Source organism: Cloeon dipterum, chromosome X, assembly GCF_949628265.1.
Source record: "Cloeon dipterum chromosome X, ieCloDipt1.1, whole genome shotgun sequence".
Taxonomy (NCBI): domain Eukaryota; kingdom Metazoa; phylum Arthropoda; class Insecta; order Ephemeroptera; family Baetidae; genus Cloeon; species Cloeon dipterum.
The window spans coordinates 4,935,349-4,957,847 of NC_088790.1; the positions used below are offsets into that span (position 1 = coordinate 4,935,349).

General features: G+C 39.7%; 4 protein-coding genes across 12 annotated transcripts; 2 read left to right on the top strand and 2 right to left on the bottom strand.

The window, feature by feature from the left end:
* Positions 1-360: 360 nt before the first annotated feature.
* LOC135945636 (eukaryotic translation initiation factor 4E transporter-like) lies at positions 361-14,266 on the bottom strand. 7 transcript variants are annotated; one of them, XM_065493441.1, is made up of 17 exons: positions 10,011-10,345; positions 7,957-8,131; positions 7,554-7,904; positions 6,979-7,400; positions 6,188-6,366; positions 5,696-6,124; positions 5,546-5,605; positions 5,364-5,454; positions 5,162-5,307; positions 4,610-5,009; positions 4,471-4,551; positions 3,240-3,369; positions 3,077-3,180; positions 2,927-3,019; positions 2,681-2,881; positions 1,380-1,481; positions 361-1,232 (listed from the first exon to the last, which is right to left on the bottom strand). In XM_065493441.1, the coding sequence occupies exons 1-17, from the start codon at positions 10,243-10,245 to the stop codon at positions 1,051-1,053; spliced, it is 3,381 nt and encodes a 1,126-aa protein (XP_065349513.1). In that variant the 5' UTR covers positions 10,246-10,345; the 3' UTR covers positions 361-1,050. The 7 variants fall into 7 exon arrangements, with proteins under 7 accessions (XP_065349513.1, XP_065349512.1, XP_065349511.1 ...); XM_065493440.1 differs by having other exon boundaries at positions 2,681-2,869; positions 3,077-3,192; XM_065493439.1 differs by having other exon boundaries at positions 3,077-3,192.
* TfIIEbeta (transcription factor IIEbeta) lies at positions 10,472-16,751 on the top strand. 2 transcript variants are annotated; one of them, XM_065493456.1, is made up of 7 exons: positions 10,472-10,605; positions 15,495-15,579; positions 15,638-15,751; positions 15,807-15,969; positions 16,088-16,300; positions 16,356-16,529; positions 16,585-16,751. In XM_065493456.1, the coding sequence occupies exons 2-7, from the start codon at positions 15,518-15,520 to the stop codon at positions 16,729-16,731; spliced, it is 873 nt and encodes a 290-aa protein (XP_065349528.1). In that variant the 5' UTR covers positions 10,472-10,605; positions 15,495-15,517; the 3' UTR covers positions 16,732-16,751. The 2 variants fall into 2 exon arrangements, with proteins under 2 accessions (XP_065349528.1, XP_065349527.1); XM_065493455.1 differs by lacking the exon at positions 10,472-10,605 and adding an exon at positions 14,402-14,550.
* On the bottom strand, positions 16,738-18,066 carry Taf9 (TBP-associated factor 9). Its single transcript, XM_065493458.1, has 6 exons — positions 17,923-18,066; positions 17,619-17,748; positions 17,421-17,557; positions 17,240-17,371; positions 16,995-17,184; positions 16,738-16,942 (listed from the first exon to the last, which is right to left on the bottom strand). The coding sequence occupies exons 2-6, from the start codon at positions 17,743-17,745 to the stop codon at positions 16,827-16,829; spliced, it is 702 nt and encodes a 233-aa protein (XP_065349530.1). The 5' UTR covers positions 17,746-17,748; positions 17,923-18,066; the 3' UTR covers positions 16,738-16,826.
* Positions 18,067-18,364: 298 nt separating this feature from the next.
* Positions 18,365-22,389, top strand: Yif1 (Yip1d-interacting factor 1). Of its 2 annotated transcripts, none has more exons than XM_065494814.1 (7): positions 18,365-18,579; positions 18,982-19,194; positions 20,092-20,297; positions 20,353-20,492; positions 20,551-20,706; positions 21,877-21,970; positions 22,029-22,389. In XM_065494814.1, exons 1-7 carry the CDS (start codon positions 18,495-18,497, stop codon positions 22,194-22,196), a joined length of 1,062 nt encoding a protein of 353 aa, XP_065350886.1. In that variant the 5' UTR covers positions 18,365-18,494; the 3' UTR covers positions 22,197-22,389. The 2 variants fall into 2 exon arrangements, with proteins under 2 accessions (XP_065350886.1, XP_065350887.1); XM_065494815.1 differs by having other exon boundaries at positions 18,365-18,525.
* The last annotated feature ends 110 nt before the right edge of the window (positions 22,390-22,499 follow it).

The window sequence follows — 22,499 nt, forward strand, 5'->3', positions numbered from 1 at the left end:
ATTGGAACTTAATTGCGAAATAAAAGTATCCTAACCGCAATAATTAATCGCTGGTGATGTTCGATCAAGAAGCCTCTGCAATAATCTGGAAAGGCGATATAAAAATATGTCAATTGCGAGGATCAAGAGTAATTCTTTAGCCTGGTCGAATGCGGTACAATTTGTTATCTATTATTAAACACTCTGCCAGATATAAATTTCATAACTTTGCTTTTCGTAGTCAGTAGGGTGGTTAAGAAGCACTTACCTTTTCTTATCTCACGTAGATTCGCAATAATTCTCGTTTTACGCAGTCATAACAAGACACTATGGATATTGGCTTTCAATGAGTCAAGCTGTTTAATAATGAAACGCTGATGGTCAAGTTTGAAAAATTTTATTAGTTCAAGTCAAACTTGAACGTGTAACTGCTACGTTCAATTTTTTGAACATGAAAAGAAAATAATTCTAAAATTGAAACAATTTGAGCTTCCACAATAAGGAATCGCTGACAAAAAGTAAATTATGTATACCAGTCTTCTCACCTTCTCTTTATTACTGAACTTTACGGAATGACGTTGGATTATATCAAGAATGCCAACTGAAGTCAAGAGTTAGCGCGCGCACGTCCAGAACAATTGCATACTTCAATTCAGTTCTCGCTTGGTTGTTGTTGTTTTAATATTGCCGACTAGCAAGTACGTTTTAGGAGACGAGGGGGTTCGCTTTTCGCTTTGATTCATCTATTCGAGTATTCGGCCACGAGAGTTGGCGCCCAACTTAAAAGATAAATAATAATGTATGCGAGAGTAATATCCTTCACTTTCTCCCTACACTCTACACAATTAATTAATATTAATTAGTCAGCCTCTCTCAGTTGCAATCTGTAGCAGGACAATGATTCTCTTTGCTCTTTGTACAAGTCTAAAATTACTCAACAATCTAGCAGACACCCGGCTCGCATTCATTCAGTATCACATTGAGGGCTTGACCGATTCCGGCCTGCACTATTTCGCCAGTTAAGTTCGTTCTTTTTCTGTTGGACGACAGCGTTTGTTCTCGAATGATCGGCTAGTTGTGCACGGGCGTGGCGGTGGTTGGTTGCTGTCTGCGCTCCAGCTCCTCCACGCTAAACGTGTTCGCGGTCGGAATGGGCGGCATGGCGCCCATTTGCCCAGCACCCGAGAACCACTGCGACAAGTTGGTGCTACTAGACGAGTCGGCCTGCTGACCTCGCAACGGGCGCGGCATGCCTACAACAGTTTTTACAACCACATTGATCGGCACTTCATATCACTCGGCATGCACGGCAAAACCAAAGTTAGCATCACTTTAAACTAAAGAAGACGTAGAAGCGTAACGAGCACATCACTTATTCTAATCAGACAGATTCGACTTGCCATGTGGTTGCTGCTGAGCCATGTTGATGGAGTTGATGGACCTCTGGCCTGAGAGTAGCTGCTGCAGTAGTAAATTACTTCCGCTATTATCCATTGGCAAATCTGCAAAAAATCAAAAATCACAATATAAGGGGCAAAGAGACCGGACATTACAACCACCAGTTTCTAAAAAAATACGAGTTTTAAGTAGCAGGACTTCTGAGGCAAATATTTATTTATATTAAGGTATTTAAAATCAATTGTATCTACAAAATGGGCGAAAGAACCAGAATTTTACCTAAAATGTTCAGATAACAAATCAAATTTCACGAGTTTTCCGCGCTTTAAGACGCGTCCCACGATTTCATTTTACATTTCCGTTTCGAAAATTCCGCGCATTTTTCCCTCTTCGTCCGGTCGCCTCTACAGCGAATCCATCAGACGTGCTTGACGAAATCAAAAGTTGCGTCAATTCAGTCACTTATGCAATGCACTTCCTATAGTAAATGGTTTATTTAACCTGTAAATCCATGATGCAATCAGGATTCTACTTCAAAATCTCGATTATAACTTGAAAGTTCAAACTGTAACTCTTTTTATTTGGCATGACACGTGCCTCCTGTATTAATAATTCGGGAGCCACACCCCTATTTCTAAATTCCCGTGATCTTAAAATTAATATGGCGATTTTCCAGCGGTTTGTGGCATCATTATGCAATGCCTTTATTTCTAATTTCTGAGGAGCACCTCAATTTTAAAATTCCCTGGAGTTGCACCCTCTTAATATAGTTGCTGTTAACTAGTTCTAAACTAAAATAAACTAGGACTGCCAGAGATCCTGTCCGCAAGAAACCTGGTGATGGGGTTAAGGGGCGTGCCAGACGATGAGTCGGCGGGAAATTCAAAATTGGTGGGCGTAACTAGTTAAAATTGCCAAATAGGGCGTAGGTAGGGGTTATTACAATCCTATGTCACCAATAAATGGCCAAAACCCGGAGTTTAAAAGTATTATTTTTTTAAATCCTTGACAAGCTGGGTAAGTAGCTAAAATCCCGGACATTGGCAGCCTTACAGTGTTTACAAAGAATACAGTGGTGGTGTTCTTTATAATTTCTAACATTGCAGAGTTTCAAAATATTCGGTATTATTCAAGAGTTTTCTCGCGGAAATTGATAATTTTTCCCGCGGCTGTTGGTCTGATGGTACTTGGAACAATTAATGCAGTCTCGAACCTTTAAAAACCGATCATTCTTATCAAAAACAACAGTTGAACAGTTTATTTTGAGTTGGAACACCGAATTTAACTGGACACAAGCTGTTACCTCTATTTTGCGGTTGGAACATGTTCTGCTGATTCATGAAAGCCTGTTGCTGCTGCATGGCACCCATCTTTGGAGCACCCATCATTCTCTGCATGCCCATCATGTTTGGCTGCGAAACTCTGGTCATGTCTTGCTGGAAATTAAAGGGTGGCTGCTGCTGGTTGCTGCCACCTTTGACTATGGGACGCCCTGTAGGCATATCTAAATGAGGTTTAAGGACAAATAGATAATGTTAACGAGCAATACCTTGCTGGGGCTTGGGCGCGACAGGCTCAATGGACTTCCAGTTGCTGTGCTGCTCCAAAGGCATGTGAGGACGATTGGCCGATTTAGGATCAGCTGAATTTAATTTTGCTTTAAGTACACAACAAAATGGTGAGGCATTAATCAGTTTACCAGATTCAAAGTCCTTCTCTGCAGTCATCTTACGCAGTACAGAAGTGGGCGTGAAAGCAAGTGGTGAAGATGACGATGGCTTGTTGCTAGAAGGCGACATGGCCCTGTACACAGTGCTAATGGGTATAAAAATTTGATCTCAACGCTGTATGACGAGCAATACCTCTGTTTCTCCTGCTTGCGATGGAAATTCTCAGACTGCTCCTCCAATTTTTTCTTCAGCAAGGCATTCTGCATGATTTGGCGCGTGTGCATAATGAGCTCATGCGGTGAAGGTACTCGGTGAGGGATCCCTGGTGGTATTAATTTGATAAAAATATATTATATGGATTCTTTGGATCTTAAATTTCGAAAATGAAATTATAAAGAAATGACTGATAAAGCGTCTAATTAGCACAATAGATGAGTTACTGAGCCTGACCGTAGTGTGAAGACCGACGGGAATTTTCATGTTAATTAAAAAATAAACCAAAAGGGCAACGTGAAATTTGGTAAGCAGACTCTCATTGACTAGACGAATTTTTGATGATTCTTAATATTAATTGGATTTCTTGCGATTTTTTTAGCCAAGAACGAAATTCTAGCTCGCAAAATGGATTGAAATATTTACAAAAAACTTTATTTTATAGAAGTTTGGGAAAATTTCACCTTAAGATTGACATTATTATTAAATTTAAATATAATGCAGCACTGGAATTTCATTTGTGACAGTGCCAATCGATTCCTGATTATTGAAGTTTAGCAGCCAAATCACACAGTAGACATGACATGCCAAAAATTGGCGGAAACGTGAAAACCGTTACTTTGGCGGTTTTTTGTCTGAATCAAGCAACAAGAACGCCGGCGACCAATCAGAAGAGTTATTTGATTGGACCAATGACCAATCGCTGGTCTAAGACTGAGACAGCACCGCTACAGCGAAATCCAGCGGAAGTATGAAGTAGGTCAGCCAGCAGCTAGACTTTTTGTCACTTGACTCGCTTCAGTATGGAGCTGCTGTTGTCTCGGTTAAATATTAGCGCTTCCTACAATCAGACGACCGCTCGCGTCTATGATTCGTACTCGGTGGTCTTTGAGCACGTTTTTCTAGGTTCAGACAAAAAACCGCCAAAGTTTATAAGTTGTGCACAATTGTTGATTGAATGATTCAGCTGCCTAACTTAATTCAACCATCAGGACTCGATTGGCACTGACAAAACTGATATTACAATGCTACTTTTTAAGTATTAACGAAAAGAATTAGCTCAAAAAACGCTTCATAGAAACATTACATTTGAAGCAAATAAAATAGCAAGATAAGAGTGGAAGGACCACAGGGGTTTCCTCATTAAAATGCATTAAATAAACAAAAAGAACCAATCGCACAGTAATAATTCACTTTTAGCGGGTTGTACCTGAATGCTGCACCGTCAACGAGGAGCTTTGAATTGGGGGAACAGGACTGGTGCCTAAAACACCTCCCATAGACGGGAAACCTGAAAGCCACCACCAAACTTGACTCCCAACAAGCGTTACTAATTAATGAGTACACACCTTGGTGCATGAGCGCTTCGCCACCGTTCATTGGCGACGTTATCCGCATTTGCTGGTGCATTGGCACAAGTGGTGACGCTGCTCTGGCCTGTTGTTGCTGCTGGTGCTGGAGGTGAACCTTAATCACGCCAGCCACCATCTCCTTGACGCGCGGGTTCATGGTCTGGTTGTGCAGCTGGTGAACAAGGTGCTGCACTGTCAGCTTGCCATGTCGGAGACCTTCGAGAATGTTTTGAGCTTCAGGTCTCATAATCATGTCATGATTCGGGTGCACGTTGTGCATGAAAGCCTGCACATCAGGTGGAACTGGGGAAGAAGTGGCAGCACTTCCGCCACCAAAGATTCCCCGGCCACCGTAGAACTTGCTCTCTTGCTGTTGTTGCTGCTGGCGGTGCAACTGCTGTTTATTAAATAAAAAGATAGACGCGATTGATTAAAATATTTATATGGCAATTTTATATTTTTATAAGGGTTTTTAAATCTGCAACGTTTGGAAACTCTATTAACAAATAGAAAAAAATCAAAGTTCTTATAAGTAATATGATGACTAACCTGCTGTTGAACTTGTTGTTGCTGCAATTCAAGAAGTTTCAGCAGAACATCCTGCGGAACAGCTGGCATCTGCTGCTGCTGTTGCTGCTGAGGATGGATCTGCTGTTGAGGATGACCCTTCTGCTCTGAGTAAGCACCAAACATGGCTGAAGAAAATCAATGACTGTAAAATTTGACATGCCCAAAGGTAGGAGTAGCGTACCTGGATCAATATCTTTGTTGCCCTGCGAAATGATGCGACCTGAAAGTCGAGACGCAGGATTTGGTTTGCCTGACTGACCATCCTTGCGGTCCTGCGTGAAAAAAGTCATCGAGATTGTGTTTTAGTTACAAGCTTTGCGGTACAAAAAAAAACAACTGAACAGCAAATGACACAGAACACACCTTTCCGTTTTCAGATAAGTCTTCAGGTCCAGATCCAGCTTCCTGAGACGTCTGCATAAACTGTAAATACCACCAACTAAGTATTCATGCACAAAAAAACTTCACACACAATGGACAAAGAGCTACTAATCGACCCGTATCTCATCTCACCAGCTTTTGAAACGCCTCTTGGTCTTTGTCCGACTGGCGAGACGCATTCAGATTATGCTGCAGCATTTTCGCCTCCAGCTCCTCCACACTGTGAAAGCGGCCACTCCTCTCAAGTTCCTTGATCTTGGAGTGCTTCTCCTGCTGCTGACCACGCTGCAGCATAGCTAGCAAGTTGCTTGACTTGTCAGCTTCTGCTGCGGGGCCACTACTTCCCGCAGCCGCAGGTGAGATTGGTGCGAAATACGCCTCTGATCCTCCTGGAGCAGGTATGTTTACCTTTGGCTCGTCTATTTCTTTCATGAAACTGCCGAGAAATTCGTCTTGGATAGATGACCTTCTGTTGTCGGTTGGGCTCTCTGGTTTAAAGAAGCGACTAAATCTAGAGCCTCCAGCTTGCTCAGTGGCTTCGTTCTGATAGCCACCAGGAGCCTGCGTATTATTATGGAGCAAGATATTAAAATCAAATTAAATAATTTTCTGAAAGATACTTACAAATACGTGACTCAAGTCTCCATGGATATCATGCTTGAGGAATTCCTCAATGTTGAAAGAATCCTTGGACGCTTCCGCTTTTGGTTCAATGTTTTCTTTCCCTTTGACCACTTCAGGCTCAACTTTTTTATCCTCGACTACTTGCTCGACTGCCCTCTCACCTTCCTCCTCTTTAGAAACTGCAAGAGATGAAGGATTTGTGGATAAGAAAATGCGCTGGACTCCAGGGTTTGATAAAAAGGAAGAAACTTGACAAAAGGACTGTCGTTTTTTTTTTTCAAAAACTTCCTCCTATTTTACGTTTTAAGTATTAAAATAGGAAATGCCCAGTGTTTTTCATCCAACAAATAATATCCTTGGGAAACACACTACCAAATTAATTTTAGCATCCTGAGTCCAACAAAAAATTAAATTACAAAAAAATTTGTTTGTTTCGATTTTGGACAGGGACAGGGCTATATTTTCTAAATTCATTTAGCGTTGAAAATAGGCGTTCTCAATTTTTTAATTAATTTCTCATAGCTTTCAAGCTGATGATTTGTACTGTTAACACATTTTTAGTTTATTAATAAATTTAAAAGTTGCACTACATGTAAATCATACATTTTTCAATGGCCTGAACGAGATATTTTGATGCCTAGAAATGGAATAAAAATTAATATAATGATCAACCTGGAACTATTTGTTCCCCTCTGAGCGTTTGACCGGCATTTTCCGGTAATGTGTAGAAACAGACATTTCTAGCTGAAATTCTCGACAAAGCCCATCCATAAAATGCCGTCTGGACTCACCTGGTGACTTTGCTTTTGGTGGCGTGCCCTGCTTTTTCTTCTTTTTACCGTCTCCATCTTCAAATCCGTGCAACTCAATCGTGTCATGCTGTGAGGTTGGTCCGCCAGAGAACCACTCTGGTTCATCATCTCTATCACGGCGGCGGTCATTGCCATATCTGGAACCCTGCCCGCCACGTCTATCTTTTTCGTTCCTCTCGAACTCCCGGCCGAAGGAGCGGCGGTCGTATCTTTCGTCACGATCGCGCTCGCGAAGCCCTCGGAAGGAGGAAAAGTCGTCTTTCTCACTGCTCATGCGGCCGCCGCTACGTTCGTTGAAGTCCCAGCCCCGTCCGCCGCCTCCTGCATTGCTCTCGGCCTCACGATTCATAATCCGGCCAGAGCCAATGCGACGAGTAGGTATCTCACGTATTTGATTATCTCTGCAGACAGCAACATTGCTTCAAGTTATTTAGAGATTGAATCATTTAAAACAAAAATGATTTGGAAGTGTGGCAAAAAACCGTAACATCAAAAAAAGTTATAAAAAATCTTTAGTTCATCATCTTTCAAGTAAACAATTTCTTTGTGCTCACCTACTATCCCCTTTTCCGAGGGGGCTCTCAGGCCGTCTGGGGGCATTGGGGGCTACAGCGTTGGCCCCCATGCCGCACCCAGCGGCCAAGCCACCCCCAGGAACAAAACAACCAGTGTTGAAGCTTCGCCGTTGAGGACTGAGCACGATGCCATCCTGTTCTTTGCGGATGCGCTCCCTCGGATCGGCCACGCGCTTCACCTTCTCAGGCCCAAGAACGATGGCGTTGGGGTCGTCAGCCGGGGTGGGCGAGTCCTGCTTGCCCCTCTCCCAGGCGCGTCCACCGCCGCCTCCACTTTGACCAGCTGTCGCCTGTCCAAAGTCTTTGATGCAACTCAAGTTGGCAACCCTCCTAAAAGTCATGTGAGTTTCTGCCAGAGGGATTTAGAAATTGAGGCTCCTACTTGTTCTTGCTGGGGTCAAAACAGTCCGGTCGGAGGATGCACAAGGGATGGGCCTTCAATGCCATCAGCTCATCCCGCGTGTACTGCAGCCTGGGCTCCTTTGGCCGGTCCAGTTCAGCATCGTTCTCCGCGAGTTGCTCCTTTACTTCATTGTTTTTTGGTTCATCTAGATGCTCTGAAACATAGACGAAAAATTTGCTTTCAGTTACGAAATAAAAGTGACAATTATTTTAATGAGTTCGTTTTTTAAGGCTAAGTTCAAATAAATGAAAGTCACGAATTCATTTTAAATTTATTAATCTCACAGAGTCTTCAATTTTGAAGCAAAAATACGGTGTAAATATAGCTCATAATAAGAATGTTTATCAAATTTCAATTTGAATGTGAAGAAGAAGTAGATCCCTGAAAATTTCCAACATATTTTTTAAGTCAGACAAAAGGCTTTACATAGCAGTGTCTCTGTTATGAATAATGCAATGAAAGATCAAAGCTTCGATATTAAGAGCACCTCTGCCGTCAATCGATCATTTTAGAGGTCTGGCACGCGAAATTTTAAGCTCAAATTTTGGCTCGGCGGCTGACCAAATTTCAGACGTTTCGTTTGAGAGTGCTTAAGGGCCCTAAAAGTTGGAGACATTTTTTTTCACCAGCACATTCCTATTTTTACGACTTTTTGGCCGGCGTCTCGCATGGCAGGCGTAGATCGGCCAAATTCATAGCGGCTGGCTGAGAAATCCATCAAACTTTGTTAAATTATTGATATTTATATTGCATAATTTCTTTACTGACGCATTGTAATCAGTCCAATCAAAAATGTGGAAGCCAGATAAATTTTATAATTTTATTCTACTGAATTTATCAGCCTGCGACCCACGTTTTTTTGCTGCATTTAATTTGTGTTGCTAACAAAAGCTATTATTGAATTATAAATATTTACGAAGCGTTTGATCAATTTTTTGCCGTGAATACTATAACGTGCTAAATGTTAAATTTTTTTCAAGAAGAATCTTCAGCAAACAGCAAATTATAGGATAATTCGCTCCAAGATGATTAAAACCAAGCAGCGCAATTTTTAAAAAGCGCGCCCTTCCTGGTTCTTGGACAGGGATAAAAAGCAAAAAATGCACCTATTTGTTGATCGTACCATTAATTAATTTAAAAAATAGGTACATAAAAACGATACAAATATCCATAATAGAGAATTTTGTTGACTTCAACTTAAAATTGCAGTTTCGCTATGACAACTTTAATTTTCACGCCAGACAAAGCGTAGAATATGGTCAGAAATGAATACCCTAGCATCAGACAGTGTGAATCCGTAGAAAAGTAGAATTCATTTGATCACTTCAAGATAAAAGCGAGATCAAGAACACTGAAAACCTGTTCTACGCTAAGCGAAAAGCAACTTATTTTTTTATCTCCCTCCCACGGTTTTTTTTGTTTAGAAAATAGTAGACTGTATCAAAAAATTTCAATGGCAAATATTAAATTTAATGCAAATTGATTGATAAATTATTTGTACAAACCAATCTTTTCAAAAATTAGATGATTAGAAACTAGGAAAAATGTTAGTAATGTTAATGTGCTAGCAAGAGTGGTGCCACATTCCGCACATTCTGTCGGCCTTTCACAGAATTGCTGTGATATCCTGTTTGTGCCTGCCTGAGCCTGGTCGGGCTGTACGATTGTAACAGAACTTAAATCATTGTTCAGGATTCCATTATGCCGGGTGCAACGGTGATAATAAATTGGACAAATTCACAGTTTCTAATTCGCTGAGGAATTAAATATATAATTTACGATGCTCGAACACACCATTAAAATGATTGGGGGACAATTAGTTCATACGCAGTCAACATTTCAATTGTGTACAAGATTGTTTTACATAAATAATAAATCAATTATAGAAGCTGAGTATAAACGAATTTCATTAAATTTCACAATCAGTTTAGTTCGCTTTGGCGAGACGTGCACGACGCACTAATTCAGGCAGAGCGCGGTGCTAACAAAAATCGATTTGTCCAGGGCAGCGATTCAGGGGACGACGAACTTACTGGTTCGGGGGTTGCGGCGGCCGCGACTTCGACGGGGCCTCTGCGGCTGTTTGTGGGGGCCCTCGAGCGTTGTCGACCCCATGAGCAAGGGGGCCGATTCGCGAGGCCCCGCAGCCTTCTTGCATTTGCCGGACTCGGTTTTCAGGACGTTGCGCGATCTTTTGACCCCGGTTACCACCTTGGTGACCTCCATGAGGCTGGATTCGGTGAGCAAAATCTTGGTGCAAGTAGCCATCGCCGTCCGAATTGTCTAGATCGGAAAAGTTCCTAGCCTGCAGCCGAGTCTGCTCGCTTTCCAACCTTGCAGACGCAGCTCGACAAGTCGGCAGACAACAGCAGAGCGAAAGGGGGGTGCGGAAGGGAGGGCAGTCAGCTTGGCCGCATCCCATTGGTTCTGCAACGCTTGCGCGCACTTCGTTCATTACACTCGTTTACCGCCCAAATTGACAAAATACAAAAATTCGCGACGCACTGAACTACTGATCCCTTGCTCCCATAAAATCGTCTTTTAAATTACATTATCGTCATAATATGTACACATTCACACATTTCAGCTGCAAAAATTCGTTCTGATCTGATCTTCATTAATACGCAGGTAATGTTATTTTATTCGAATTCTTCGTCTTCGTAACTAGAATGTAATACGTTGAAATACATAACCCGACACTTGCTCGTATCCAGTTTCCTTTGTGTGAATTTACATATAAGAAACAAGAATTTTTAGGGGGCCCTAGGTACTCGTATGTATGTAAATTTGGCAAAAAATTAGTAGGAATATTTTGAATTTTTCTATGTGAACGTGAGAAAAATTACAATTTATGATACATACACTGCAACTTTTAGTGTTCGCCACCCCTGCGTGTTTCTGATTCTAAAAACACTGGCGAGAAACTGTTATTTTTTGCCATAATATAAAAACTAGCATTTCTTTTAAATGGCATGCACATTTTTGTTAGTTGCAAAGTTTTGGTTTCTTTGGAATACATATAATATGTAAGTCCTTCCACTTCTAAATGTAGATATATGTATATTTAATGCTCGGATAATATACCGCCAAGCATGAAAAATGCGAGGGAGTAATATTTACCACTCAATTGTAGAATAATATCCAATTCTATCTGTTGTATGTATATATATTAAAATAAATGTATTTTTCTGTGGTGTGCCCGGAGATCGCAGATTAGCGCCACGCGCAGCTATGGCGTCGAATGGGGACCGCACTCTGAGTGAGGAAGGCAAATGAAAATGAAGGCATAAAGCGAGCTTGTGACATTATTCTAGTTAATACATTGCGTTAAACGAATTGGGCTGATCGGATGGAAAAACCGGAAAACACTTGCGACACTTGTACAGAGAACAAAATGAGCTTGGGCTCTCAGCTGCCTGCATTTCGACGCCATAATTGGATCTGTCCGGCGGGAAACTGGTCCCGCTGCTAATTTAGATGTTTTTTTATTTAAATAATTAATATGACCTAATTTTACTAAAAGGGAGGAAATTTTTACTGGAGAGTTCTGTTCTACAAATATATGTGCACCTTTTTTTCTTATTTGGAACAAATCTCTGATCTCTCTCTTCCACTGGTGAGTTTCACTAAATATTATGCTGGGGATATAAACTTTATTAATAAATTAGCTTTGTTAGAGGCGCCATTTTCGCGAATTATTTGAAGCAAATTGTAGACCCCACTTAAAATAATTGACTTCAACTGCTACCTTAAAAATTGGCGACTCGCGATCTTTTGCATTTTAATGGTGATTTGTTAAAATAAAAGGGACCATTATATTCGTGCCACGGTAAATCCATGACTAGTAAAAAAGAATTTTTTATCAAGAGTTAAATTGTCCCTTGTTCAATTTTGGCAATATTGAATTTTGGCCTCAGATTCGTGTTCAGGGTGAGGGTGACGTCAGCATCAGGTGTGTCATCATGATGTGTAAAAGGTGATTTTTGTAAATTTAACTGTCAGTAATATGTATTAGCCGAGGGCCGTTTACTGCAAAAGCAACGGCGATAGAAGAGCCAATTTTCCGCGTCACGAACGATTTCAGTTTCAGATTGGCAAGTAGAGAAAATAATAGTGCTTCAAGTCGCCAGCAGAAGGTACCACTGTATGATCAAAATTTCAAGGCGTTTATTCTATGATTTCAGACTCAATCCTGCCTTCTGCACTTGATATGATTACTTTTGAATTGCTTAAACCAACATTCAGTCCAGCCAATCCCTGTAGAAACATCAGCAAAGATTTTTTGCGTATCAACGGCGATTGAATGGATTGGATGTTAGTTTAAAAGCACATCAGAATAAATTATTTTAATTGCAGATTGCACAGCAGCCAGCAGTAGGATTAAGTCTTAAGTCGTAGCAGAGGTGCCTTAAATCATAAGTATGCGGTGGTGCCATCTGATTGTGGCTTGAAACATTCCTCAGGGCTTGCGCAATAGGGGGACTGACAATAATGTTCATGATTTCCAGGGGATATAGCTCTCATTTTGATTGCAATTTAAACATTGTTTTCATGCGCTATATCTTGAGATTGTGAGTACTAAACCTATTAAAATTTTCGATCTTTCAGTATTAAAATGCTAAAGGAGTTATTTATATTTGAATTAAAACAAAATCTGCCACCCGCATCAAAGTAAAGCTTCATGGAAAAAAGAGTGAAAAATCCTTTCTGCCGGTACCTAAAAAACTCTTGATATTAATAGGGAAAAAGGTTTTATTTTCCAAGGTTATTGGCGTTGAAGTTTGCGAGAATATCGGCTGCAAAGCTTGCTTGCCGCTCCAGAGGCGAGCACTGTCTCCTTATTGAAAATCAGGATTTAATTCGCTAGGAGGGAAATTTAGCTCATAATTTGCACATCGTTGTTTAGATTGTGACGATAGGAATCGAAATCAAGCGAGAAATCATTGACAAGCCACTTGTTTGTCAGAAAAATTCGGAAAAATCTAAGAGATAGGACAGTGACTTGGTTCTGATATTACATCGCACATTGCAGAGTTTAAATGTTGCTATAAATCTCACAAACAATATCCTCAATGTACCACGTGCTAAAGCCAATAATGCAAAATGTTCGACTTTTTTGACCTGTTACGCTCTACATTGAGCCACGTTACTTGGTACATCACCAAATACACACGAGAAAAAATGTTTATAATTAATTTCGTTACTTTGCTGACGCTAAAAATTGATCGCGCTATATCAGCAGCTAAAGAGCTAATTATGAATTATTCTTCCTGTTGAAAATTTTTCTTTTCAACAATTAAATGTAAAAAAAACATTAATAACTATCCAAGTAAGACATTTTTGATAACGCATCACGCATCAATATCGAACATGTGTTTACTTTAAGTGGGGCCTGTGTGTTGGAGCGAAAGGCGAGTTCCGAGTTGCAGTGGAAGCGCACTCGCTTTATTGACTGCAGGCGCCGAATTCTATAAATAGTTGGAAGTTGGAACCCTCCTCCTGGGGGTTACTGCAGCCATTTGTGATACCAAGCACAAGCATTCACGAACGAACCAAATCTCGCTTGGCCAGTAAAAGCAAAAATCCTTCGAGCGCCAATTCCTTCCTGCTGCCCTTCATGAATACCGTGGATTGTATGTGCAGCCAATCAATTAATCGCGAACATTCCAGGGCCGAAAACCAGAGACCGACAAGGGGTGCCGGGGTTTGATTATCGGAGTTGATTGAGCCCGCCGCGTTTTGAAAATAAAATTGTAATCAACGAAAGAGTTGTGCAGCATGCCAATGCGGTGCTAACGGAGCAGTCGGCGCGATTGCGTTTGGGTCTGGTGACGTCGCATTCACTCGCTCATTCACACTCACATTTTTGAATAACAACAATGTTGGATTTACCTGGCGACTGATTGTTGCCATCCAGCTGCTGATTGCCGACAGCCTCTTCGGACATGTTGAAATGGCCAGAAAGTATTGGTCAGAAACAGTTGTTGTGTCGGTAAAAGGCAGTTGGCGAAAGAGCGAGAGAGTTAGTTGGCTGCTTCGATGCCTTTGTTTATAGTTGCGTATCAATAAGAAAATATCACAGACGGTTCACGTTTTAAAATACTAGGATCGCGCGCGTCTCGATTAAGCGCGTTCCAGCAATTATCAATCCGCGTGGCGAATTACACTAAATTACGGCTAAATGTGCTCGCGTGCAAAATAAAAGATTCACTCAGAGAAAATGTCGGCTGTTGTTATGAAAAGGTGCGCGACCTCTTTTGCTCACACCACTTCGAGAATTGCTAGCAGGGGTGAAGCGCTTGAGGCCGCTTTCATTAATGGACATCAGATGCTGCGTAGATGTGCGCATTTGATGTTTTATGTGTTCTGCGCATCCAGTCAATACCATGCACATCTCGAGGGCCATAACAAAAATATTGCTGGCGAACCCTGTGGTCGGACCAGAGAAGTAAAATTTTGAGCTCGATCGCGCCCCCTAGCGTAATCAAGAATAAATTTGAACGTCGAACTAAACACCGGATGGAACGTAGGAGGAGAAGAAAGGAGTCCAGATTTGTTTACTTTATTATCTAGGTAATTATTTTCTAACTTTCGTTTTAAATTTATTTCGTGTGATATCGATGTACTGTACTTATGTCACCCTCTGTAACTAACAAATTGCATAGCTGTTTTTTTCCTGGAAGACTTCAAAAGGAGACACATTTTGGCTCGATGTTAATGTAGCATAATAACAAACCCCAACTATGATTGTGAAATTTGGCTATGGTTCAATTTTAAGCCATTCAATCCGTGTTTGAAACCGTCTAAAACTGTCTAAATCAGCTTTAATTTCTTGTTCAATCCAATTTTTGGTTCTGTTACCGAAATTAGGTTTATTGTGCTCAAAAATTTAGGATTGTAGTTGAGATTTTTGACCCCAAAAAATTTTTGTCAGTCATAAACACCATCAAATGATGATGTTGTAAATTTTACAACAATTGTTGTCAATTTTACAACATCAGAAATTCAATATCGTTGCAATTATGTTTAAATTGAAATCCTTGATACGAGATCTAACTAAGCAATAAAAGCATTACAAACCGAGTTAATAAGTTAAATAACCTGCTTAGCCTACTTTTATACATTTCAAACTTCAACCCCGGCTTTTATAAATATCATAGATAATTAAAAAAATAGAGCATACACTAATTATCTGAGAAAAGGAGAAAGTAAAAGATTTCATTGATTTTAAATTTGTCGAATTAAAAGATGTTTTTCAAAACATGTTAATACACACGTCATGCTTATTTGTAAATTGCTTTTCATGACGTGTGTTCCATTAAGATATAATTTATTGCAGGAGACGAAACCAAAAATATTCAAGTTTTTTTCTTTTATCCACCAAATAGTCGTTTTCAGACCGTCAATTAGATAAACTGTCACAGAAATAAAAAAGAATTGCTCGAAGCAGCCTATTTCGAAAACCTTTTCGGTTTGTAGAGCACTACCAGTAAAAATCTTTAACTCTCTGTTTTCAGCCACAGATTAAAAGTATTGTGCAATGGATTCGGCTCTGACAAAGTCATTAGAAAACTTCAAAAGAAGGGCAATCGCCACCCCTACGTAAGAATGAATAATTATTATATGTACTGGGACAGACTGTTCTAAAAAACTATTACAGAGTCGAAACAAAGAAACGAGACCCGGCGCAAGATTCTTCCAGCAAAGATGCAAAGAAACCAAAACTCTCGCAGACCAGCAATTCGTCGGCTGCCCCAAAAATCGAAATCAACAGGTAAAGCGTTAACTGACACACCATATTATTTCCTTGTTGACGTTTTGTCCATTAGTTACAAATCTTCCGCTGGAAGCTCTCAGTACAAATTTGGAGTGCTCGCGAGGATTGTCAAATACATGCGCCAGAGACACCAACGAGGGGAAACGCACACATTGAATTTGGAAGAAATTTTGGATGAAACCAACCAATTGGACGTTGGTTCCAAAGTCAAGCAGGTAGACTATCCCTCAGTATTTTTAGCTTAGTTATTTCGTATTTCATTGACTGTGTGGGTCAGTAAAATGCCATTTTGCAATATAACCTTGAGTGAACCGTGACTTAATCTACTTTTAGTGGTTGGCTACTGAAGCTCTGGTGAACAATCCAAAGATTGACGTTACTCCTGATGGCGCTGGCGAGAAAAGGTTTCTGTTCAAAGCGCCATACAGGCTGAAGGACAAAAAGAGCCTGCTTCGACTATTAAGACAGCAAGACTTGAAAGGCTTAGGTGGAGTCTTATTGGAGGATGTGCAGGAATCTCTGCCAAATTGTGAAAAGGCGCTGAAGGTATTCAAATGACTCACAAAAACTGGAATAAGCAGAATTAACTTTTCTCAAATAGGCTCTTCAAGATGAAATCATCTACATTAATAGGCAAATGGACAAGAAAAAAGTGCTCTTTTACAATGACAGGACTGCAAATTTTGTTGTAGACGAAGAATTTCAGAAACAATGGCGCGCAGTTGCTGTAGAGTCTATGGACGATGCCAAAATTGAGGAATATCTGGAGAAGCAGGTATGTGTCATCGCATTATTTCTCACTATTGCTGCCACTGACTGGATTATTGCAGGGCATTCGGTCGATGCAAGATCATGGAATTAAGAAACAGGTCATTCCAATTAAGAGAAGGAAGCCAGCCAACAGGAGGAAGAATATGAAGCCTAGAGACAATGAGCATCTTGCGGATGTGCTTGAAAGCTATGATGACAACAAATAAACTAACTATGTTTTAATGCAGCTCTTAGCTTTATTACGTAATGTTAAATTTCTTAGAAAGATAGAAACACAGGCTTTTCTTCAATCAAGCCAAAATTATTCTGTTTCCATGGGTTCAGGAGCCTCTTGTTTTTTCACCTCCTCCACGACAGGTTGACTGACAGGCTTTTGAGCAGCGATCTGGATTTTTGGCATTGCCGAAGGCTGATATACTGCAGGAAAAAATGTTAATATTAAATCTCCATAGCTATGAAAAAGAATTACCAGACGATGACGAGATCTTGATTGTTGGTTTCTGCTGACTGATGATTTTGGTCTTCAATGGAGTTGCAGGCTGAAGTGAAGAAACCATGGTCATTCCTGAGCTAGGAGTTGTCTTTACCGCAATTCCTGATCTTTGTTGCATGCCGCCTCTACCACTTGATGAAATGAGGCTAGAATTGGTCTTTGAAACCTGACCAAAACATTCCAAATTTATTTCTTTGGAATCGCTTTATTCAAAATTTTACCTTCTTAGTTGATTGAAGTTTGTAGTTGCAAGAAGATAGGCAAAATCTGTCAGGAGGCAATCGAAGTCCATTCTGCTGCTTCATGGGAGGCAGAGGAATGGAATTTCTGCTCTTGGCCATTTCCATCAGTAGCTGTATGAACGATATTAAAGGGAATCAACAAAAAATAACAAATTCTTACATCACGAGGAGGAGCAGATGTATTCACTTTGTCAGTTTGCATCTTAATTGCCATCTTCACATCGTCAAGATCAATAACCTTTTTCTTTGCATGCTGGCAGTACACTCGAGATTCATCAAGAAGACTTGTTGTGTATCCTGAAGTACAAAGATGAATAATTTTATCCAGAATTTCAGCCCACAGTATTAAGATTCTTACTGTATGTGAACTCAAGGAGCAAATTTACAACTCTAGGTTCGAATTCTGTGATACCGGCTTCTGAGAGCATTGAAATCACAACTTGAGCATCTTTAGGCGTGCGTGTCGCATTCCCTGAAGCAGCCATTATCTGAAATGTAAAGATAAAATTGATATTGCATCGATATATCAGATTCTTAAATTATTTGAACATTAATTCAAAAATATCATACACCACTTTTCTTGAACACTACTTTAAGATCAAGATTGATTGTTATTTATTTCTGGTTTCGTTCAAACATGAATATAAGAAGCTGAAACTCACAACTTCGTGCCGGGATCTTTTCTAAAAATTCCCGCAGCACTCTCCAGTCGTCTAATCTTCGCTGAGAAAAAACCCGTCTGTTTGCAATATTGAAGTTTCTCTGCGGGCGAAATAATCAGAGTTGGAGAGAGAGAGTAAACAAAACAAAGCAGCAAGCAAACCGGAAATACTTTGCGATAGGCTTCAAGTTGATTGATGTGGGTGTGTCATGCTTTTGCTTGCTTCTCATCATGCTACCAACTTAAAATATTTAAGGTTATAGGTCCATTGAAATTACAAGTTAACATTTATTTATTTGTAAACAAGAATGCCTTTTTAGCTTTTATTAAAGATTAAAATTGAAATGATAATTCGTTTTATGGAAGACTGATTTAAAATTAAGTGATGACAACACCAGCTACTAACCACGCCCACTTGGTTTATTTTGGTTGGGAGGTTGGCGTTACTGACGTGTTTTTCTGTCAGCTGGGTGATGTGGAATACTTCGTGTTTTTGACATTAATAGAATTATTTAACCGCTTTTTAAAATTAAAACCACCGTAACAAGTCCACTTCAATTATAGTGTTAAACAATGAATTTCAACGCGTCAGATGCTCGCCAACGTAAGCCAAATTTGCCTTTTCAAAATCTGGACACCGATGACGACGACCGCAAAAGTACATACATGGCTCAAAATGATAGAAATTCTCTTACCTATTTTATGTATTATCATAATTATTACTATTAGTTATTTAAATTTTTTTGCGTAGATTTTGCGTATTTTAGTTCGAATCATAACGTTGCACTTAAAATTAACAAACTTGGCGAGTTTCTCCCGACTAACACTAACTTGTCGAAACGTTTTAAGTTCACTCTGCATCAAGTCTGATTTTAATTGTTTTCATAATAGTATGTTGTTAAAAACGTAAACTTGTATGTATATACGTAGTTTTGCACCGGTATGACTATTTTCTTGTGCCTATGATATTTTTGAGTGCGTTGTTGAAGGTGTTGCAAGCCAGAAAATAAAATAATTTGATTGAAATTTAACCAATTTTTAACCTCCGTCCTTTGTCTAGCTCCGAGAAAAATGAAACATGGTCCCCAGCACCAACCTACACCTCCCCCTCAGCAAATGCCTCAACCTTACTACGGGGCTGGGTACGGAAATCCAAACGCATCGTTCAACCCGAATAACTACATGGGCATGGGCTACCCGCAGGGGCCGCAGGATGGAGGAGTGTACGGTGCTCAGCAAAACCTACCATACCAACCAATGCCTCAACCCCAAGGTGAATTATGGTTCTTGGGCTTAATAATATTTTTTTCCTGAACAAGGAAATTTCTATAAAATGCAGCAAACATGTATTGTATAATGGGATATAATCAGAGTGTGTATTTTATCGATTTAATGTGGTCTGCTATTTTTTTTAGCACCATGCTGCCTTTTTGGTATGTTATTAGGGTGGCATAGAGGCGTTGAAATAAATAATAATGCCGGGAAAATCATTTACCTTTTTTTCGGGAAATCGGACTGCAATACGGACAAACAGACCGCTTGACGTTCACTAAAACAAATATATCTCGAGGGGACATTAAAACATTAAGCCTTCTGTCAAAAGATGCCCAAATATACAGACTACAACTTTTGAATTTGAACTACTTTTATAATTTTCCAAATTGAAGTAAATTTTTAATCTTTTTCTTTTTCAAATATCTAAAAAAACGTAGTTTTAATTTTTCCTCTTTATCAAATTAAATTTGCTGTAAGTGTGTGTATTATGCCTAAAATTAGATGGAGATTCTCTCGGTTTTTAAGATGTGAATGCTCACAATCAGAGGCAGAAAAACTGGAAATTTTTGTTCCTGTGAAAAGTTAAAAAAAAATGCCAGATCAGTTAATTTTGTACCCTCAGAACATGCTGGGGATCACCCCTGATGTCAAACAAGACCTTAGGAATAGGCTCGAAATTGAACCCTGGCGTCAGGGTAGCCCTTGAGCGATCGATTTCGATAAATTCGCATGATGTGTAACCACTTCATCGACGCCGCCGGGCTCTGTATTTATTCGGTCTGTATTTGTTGGATCGGCCAAGTCGAGAGCAATCCGACCCTTTGGAATAAATTGCAAACTTTCTGAAAATACTGAAATGACCAAATTAAAATTAAAATTTACATCCGAATTTCAGGGTTTCCATCGATGCCTGGCATTCCGGACCAGGTGACAGCTGCTGCATTTCAATATGGATTCAACGCATTGGGCCAGAGCTCCCAAGCCGTTGGCAGGGAATTTGAAAAATATGTGCCTGTGTCTCGACTCAAATACTATTTCGCCGTCGACACAGGATACGTAGTCAAGAAATTGCGGCTTCTCACGTTCCCATTTTGGCACTCAGTAAGTTTCCTATAATCCATTCAAGGCTTTCTGATCGATTAAAACCCCCTCAAAGGACTGGTCAATTAAATACGAGTCTGAAAGCCAGCCCGTGCAGCCACGGTACGAGATAAACGCGCCAGACTTGTACATACCACTTATGGCGTACGTCACATACGTCGTCGCTGCTGGATTGGTGCTCGGCACCCAGGATAGGTAGTCCATCATATCTGAAATCTGCAGTCTGGCATCATTTGTTTATTATTCTCGACAGGTTCACCCCAGAGATGTTAGGCATTCAGGCGAGCAGCTCTCTTGCCTTTATTTTGTTCGAGCTGGCGGTTATTTTCGTAACCATGTACATTACAAGCATCAAGTCCAACCTCAAGCTACTTGACATGCTCGCATACTGTGGCTACCAATTTATTGGGTAAGTCAAATAATAATAATTATATTTCAAAACATGTCCACTTGCGTGTTAATTACTAAGAAACTATAGAAAAAGTTTTTTTAAAGGTAACACCCAAATAAAGGCGAACCCTTGTTGGCATGGATCTAAATCAAACTATGTAGAGGGGTTGGTCTAGTAAGCCCTAATCGGGTTGAAATTCCTAAAATGGGTCAGTTTGCGATTTTTTGGGATGTTTTGCAAGATCCAATTTTCAAACGGTCGTGACTTGGCTACAAGTTGAGATAAATTGAATATTTTGGTTTCTAAAATTTAGTTCATGACATGCTAAACAATTTGTGATTATTGACGAACTTGGATGCCAAAGGTCGAGGTCACAAATCTTGATTTCGATACTAAATTTTTTCCAAGTTTGAAAATGCCAAAATGTGTCCCATTTAATAATAACTAATTAATTTATTAAAATTAATATGACAAAAGGTGGTAATTTTTACTTATTCATGATATTCGGCCTCAAAGTTTAAAAGCCTTGTTTTTTTGCTCCATGATATACACTGATTTTTGCCCAGTTTTTTAGCAGATTTTATGTTTGCATCATTAATCATGAATTAATATTTTATAAGGTTGTGGTTTTGGGTTGGAACTCGTCCTCAGCCTCCAACGAGTTTCTTTTTGGCTGAATTTATTTTGCTCAAAATTAAATATCTTTGTGTCGATTCATGTTTTGCCATCACAAATTCAAATCTGGACTTTTTGCTGTGTCTAGTACCGTTTATTACCAAAACAACATTTCAAACGGCTTTTCCGAAAAAATGGACACAGGAAAATATTTTTTCAGCAAAGTGCAAAAAATTCAAATTGTATTAGCTTTTCCAAATTTGAAATGATTTTTAATCTACCACTCGTAGCCGCTGAATTATAAAGCCAAACTCGCTTTCCTTATTATAATTCCTTGTAACCTGATAGCTGTTATAGCCATATGTTATGAACGTTCATAACTTTAAAAATCACAAATAATATAACGTTTTCCTTCATGACATATTTATATCATATCATTTTAAACTCTGTATGCGATGGTAATAAGACAAATTAATTTTTTCTGGATCAATATGTTTCCCGTTGTAAAATGTTGAATTCTTAGATAAAAAATTACCATCTAATTCAATCTAAAAAATCCTGGTTTCTTTACAGGGCGATATCGGCACTCATGGCTGGACTCCTCTTCAAGAGCATTGGCTACTACGTTGTTCTCACCTATTTCAGTTTCGCTCTTGGCTTTTTTATGGTAATGCTTCATGTTCCAACTCATTGTTTATGTTATTACTTGATTGCAACATTCACAGATGCGGTCTCTCAAGTGGCAACTGCAGTCAGATAGCGCAGCAAACCAGCAGGATCCATACGCCGCCTCCACATCAGGCACAAAGCGGCGGTTCAACCTTCTCATCCTCATGATGGCTTTACAAACCTTCACCATGTGGAGACTTTCTGCTCACCTGATTGCCCCGTGAGTGTCTCTAGGAGTGTGGGACTTGAATACCTAAGTGCCAATTTGTAACAAAGTTTGGTAATTCAAAAATTAATTTAATCCTCCACTGTTCACTATGATTTTTCTTGTATTTCCTTCATCTGCGCAAAACCGGTTGAAATTATGTTAAAAGTTGTAAATATTTTAGCTTGAAATAAATCAATTCCTTGCTAATATATTTATCGTTTTATTTGTTCTCGCAAAAGGTAGTCAATTTCACGTCAAATCCACGTGTTTTTTTTCAAATAGCAAAAATTAAGCTTTATTTATGGAAACTGTTATAGAA

What these genes read in the sequence shown, in the direction of transcription:
- LOC135945636 (XM_065493438.1), bottom strand. Translation starts at nt 10,245, where the DNA reads ATGGCTACTTGCACCAAGATTTTGCTCACCGAATCCAGCCTCATGGAG. An exon ending in CCGCCGCAACCCCCGAACCA is followed by an intron (nt 8,132 to 10,010) that starts GTAAGTTCGTCG and finishes TCTATGTTTCAG; the next exon opens with AGCATCTAGATGAACCAAAA. An exon ending in GTTGACGGTGCAGCATTCAG is followed by an intron (nt 3,370 to 4,470) that starts GTACAACCCGCT and finishes TAATACCACCAG; the next exon opens with GGATCCCTCACCGAGTACCT.
- TfIIEbeta (XM_065493456.1), top strand. Translation starts at nt 15,518, where the DNA reads ATGGATTCGGCTCTGACAAAGTCATTAGAAAACTTCAAAAGAAGGGCA. An exon ending in AGGGCAATCGCCACCCCTAC is followed by an intron (nt 15,580 to 15,637) that starts GTAAGAATGAAT and finishes AAACTATTACAG; the next exon opens with AGTCGAAACAAAGAAACGAG. An exon ending in ATTGTGAAAAGGCGCTGAAG is followed by an intron (nt 16,301 to 16,355) that starts GTATTCAAATGA and finishes TTTCTCAAATAG; the next exon opens with GCTCTTCAAGATGAAATCAT.
- Taf9 (XM_065493458.1), bottom strand. Translation starts at nt 17,745, where the DNA reads ATGGCTGCTTCAGGGAATGCGACACGCACGCCTAAAGATGCTCAAGTT. An exon ending in GCTCCTTGAGTTCACATACA is followed by an intron (nt 17,558 to 17,618) that starts GTAAGAATCTTA and finishes TTTGTACTTCAG; the next exon opens with GATACACAACAAGTCTTCTT. An exon ending in AACTTCAATCAACTAAGAAG is followed by an intron (nt 17,185 to 17,239) that starts GTAAAATTTTGA and finishes TGTTTTGGTCAG; the next exon opens with GTTTCAAAGACCAATTCTAG.
- Yif1 (XM_065494814.1), top strand. Translation starts at nt 18,495, where the DNA reads ATGAATTTCAACGCGTCAGATGCTCGCCAACGTAAGCCAAATTTGCCT. An exon ending in ACCAATGCCTCAACCCCAAG is followed by an intron (nt 19,195 to 20,091) that starts GTGAATTATGGT and finishes TCCGAATTTCAG; the next exon opens with GGTTTCCATCGATGCCTGGC. An exon ending in TCGCTCTTGGCTTTTTTATG is followed by an intron (nt 21,971 to 22,028) that starts GTAATGCTTCAT and finishes CAACATTCACAG; the next exon opens with ATGCGGTCTCTCAAGTGGCA.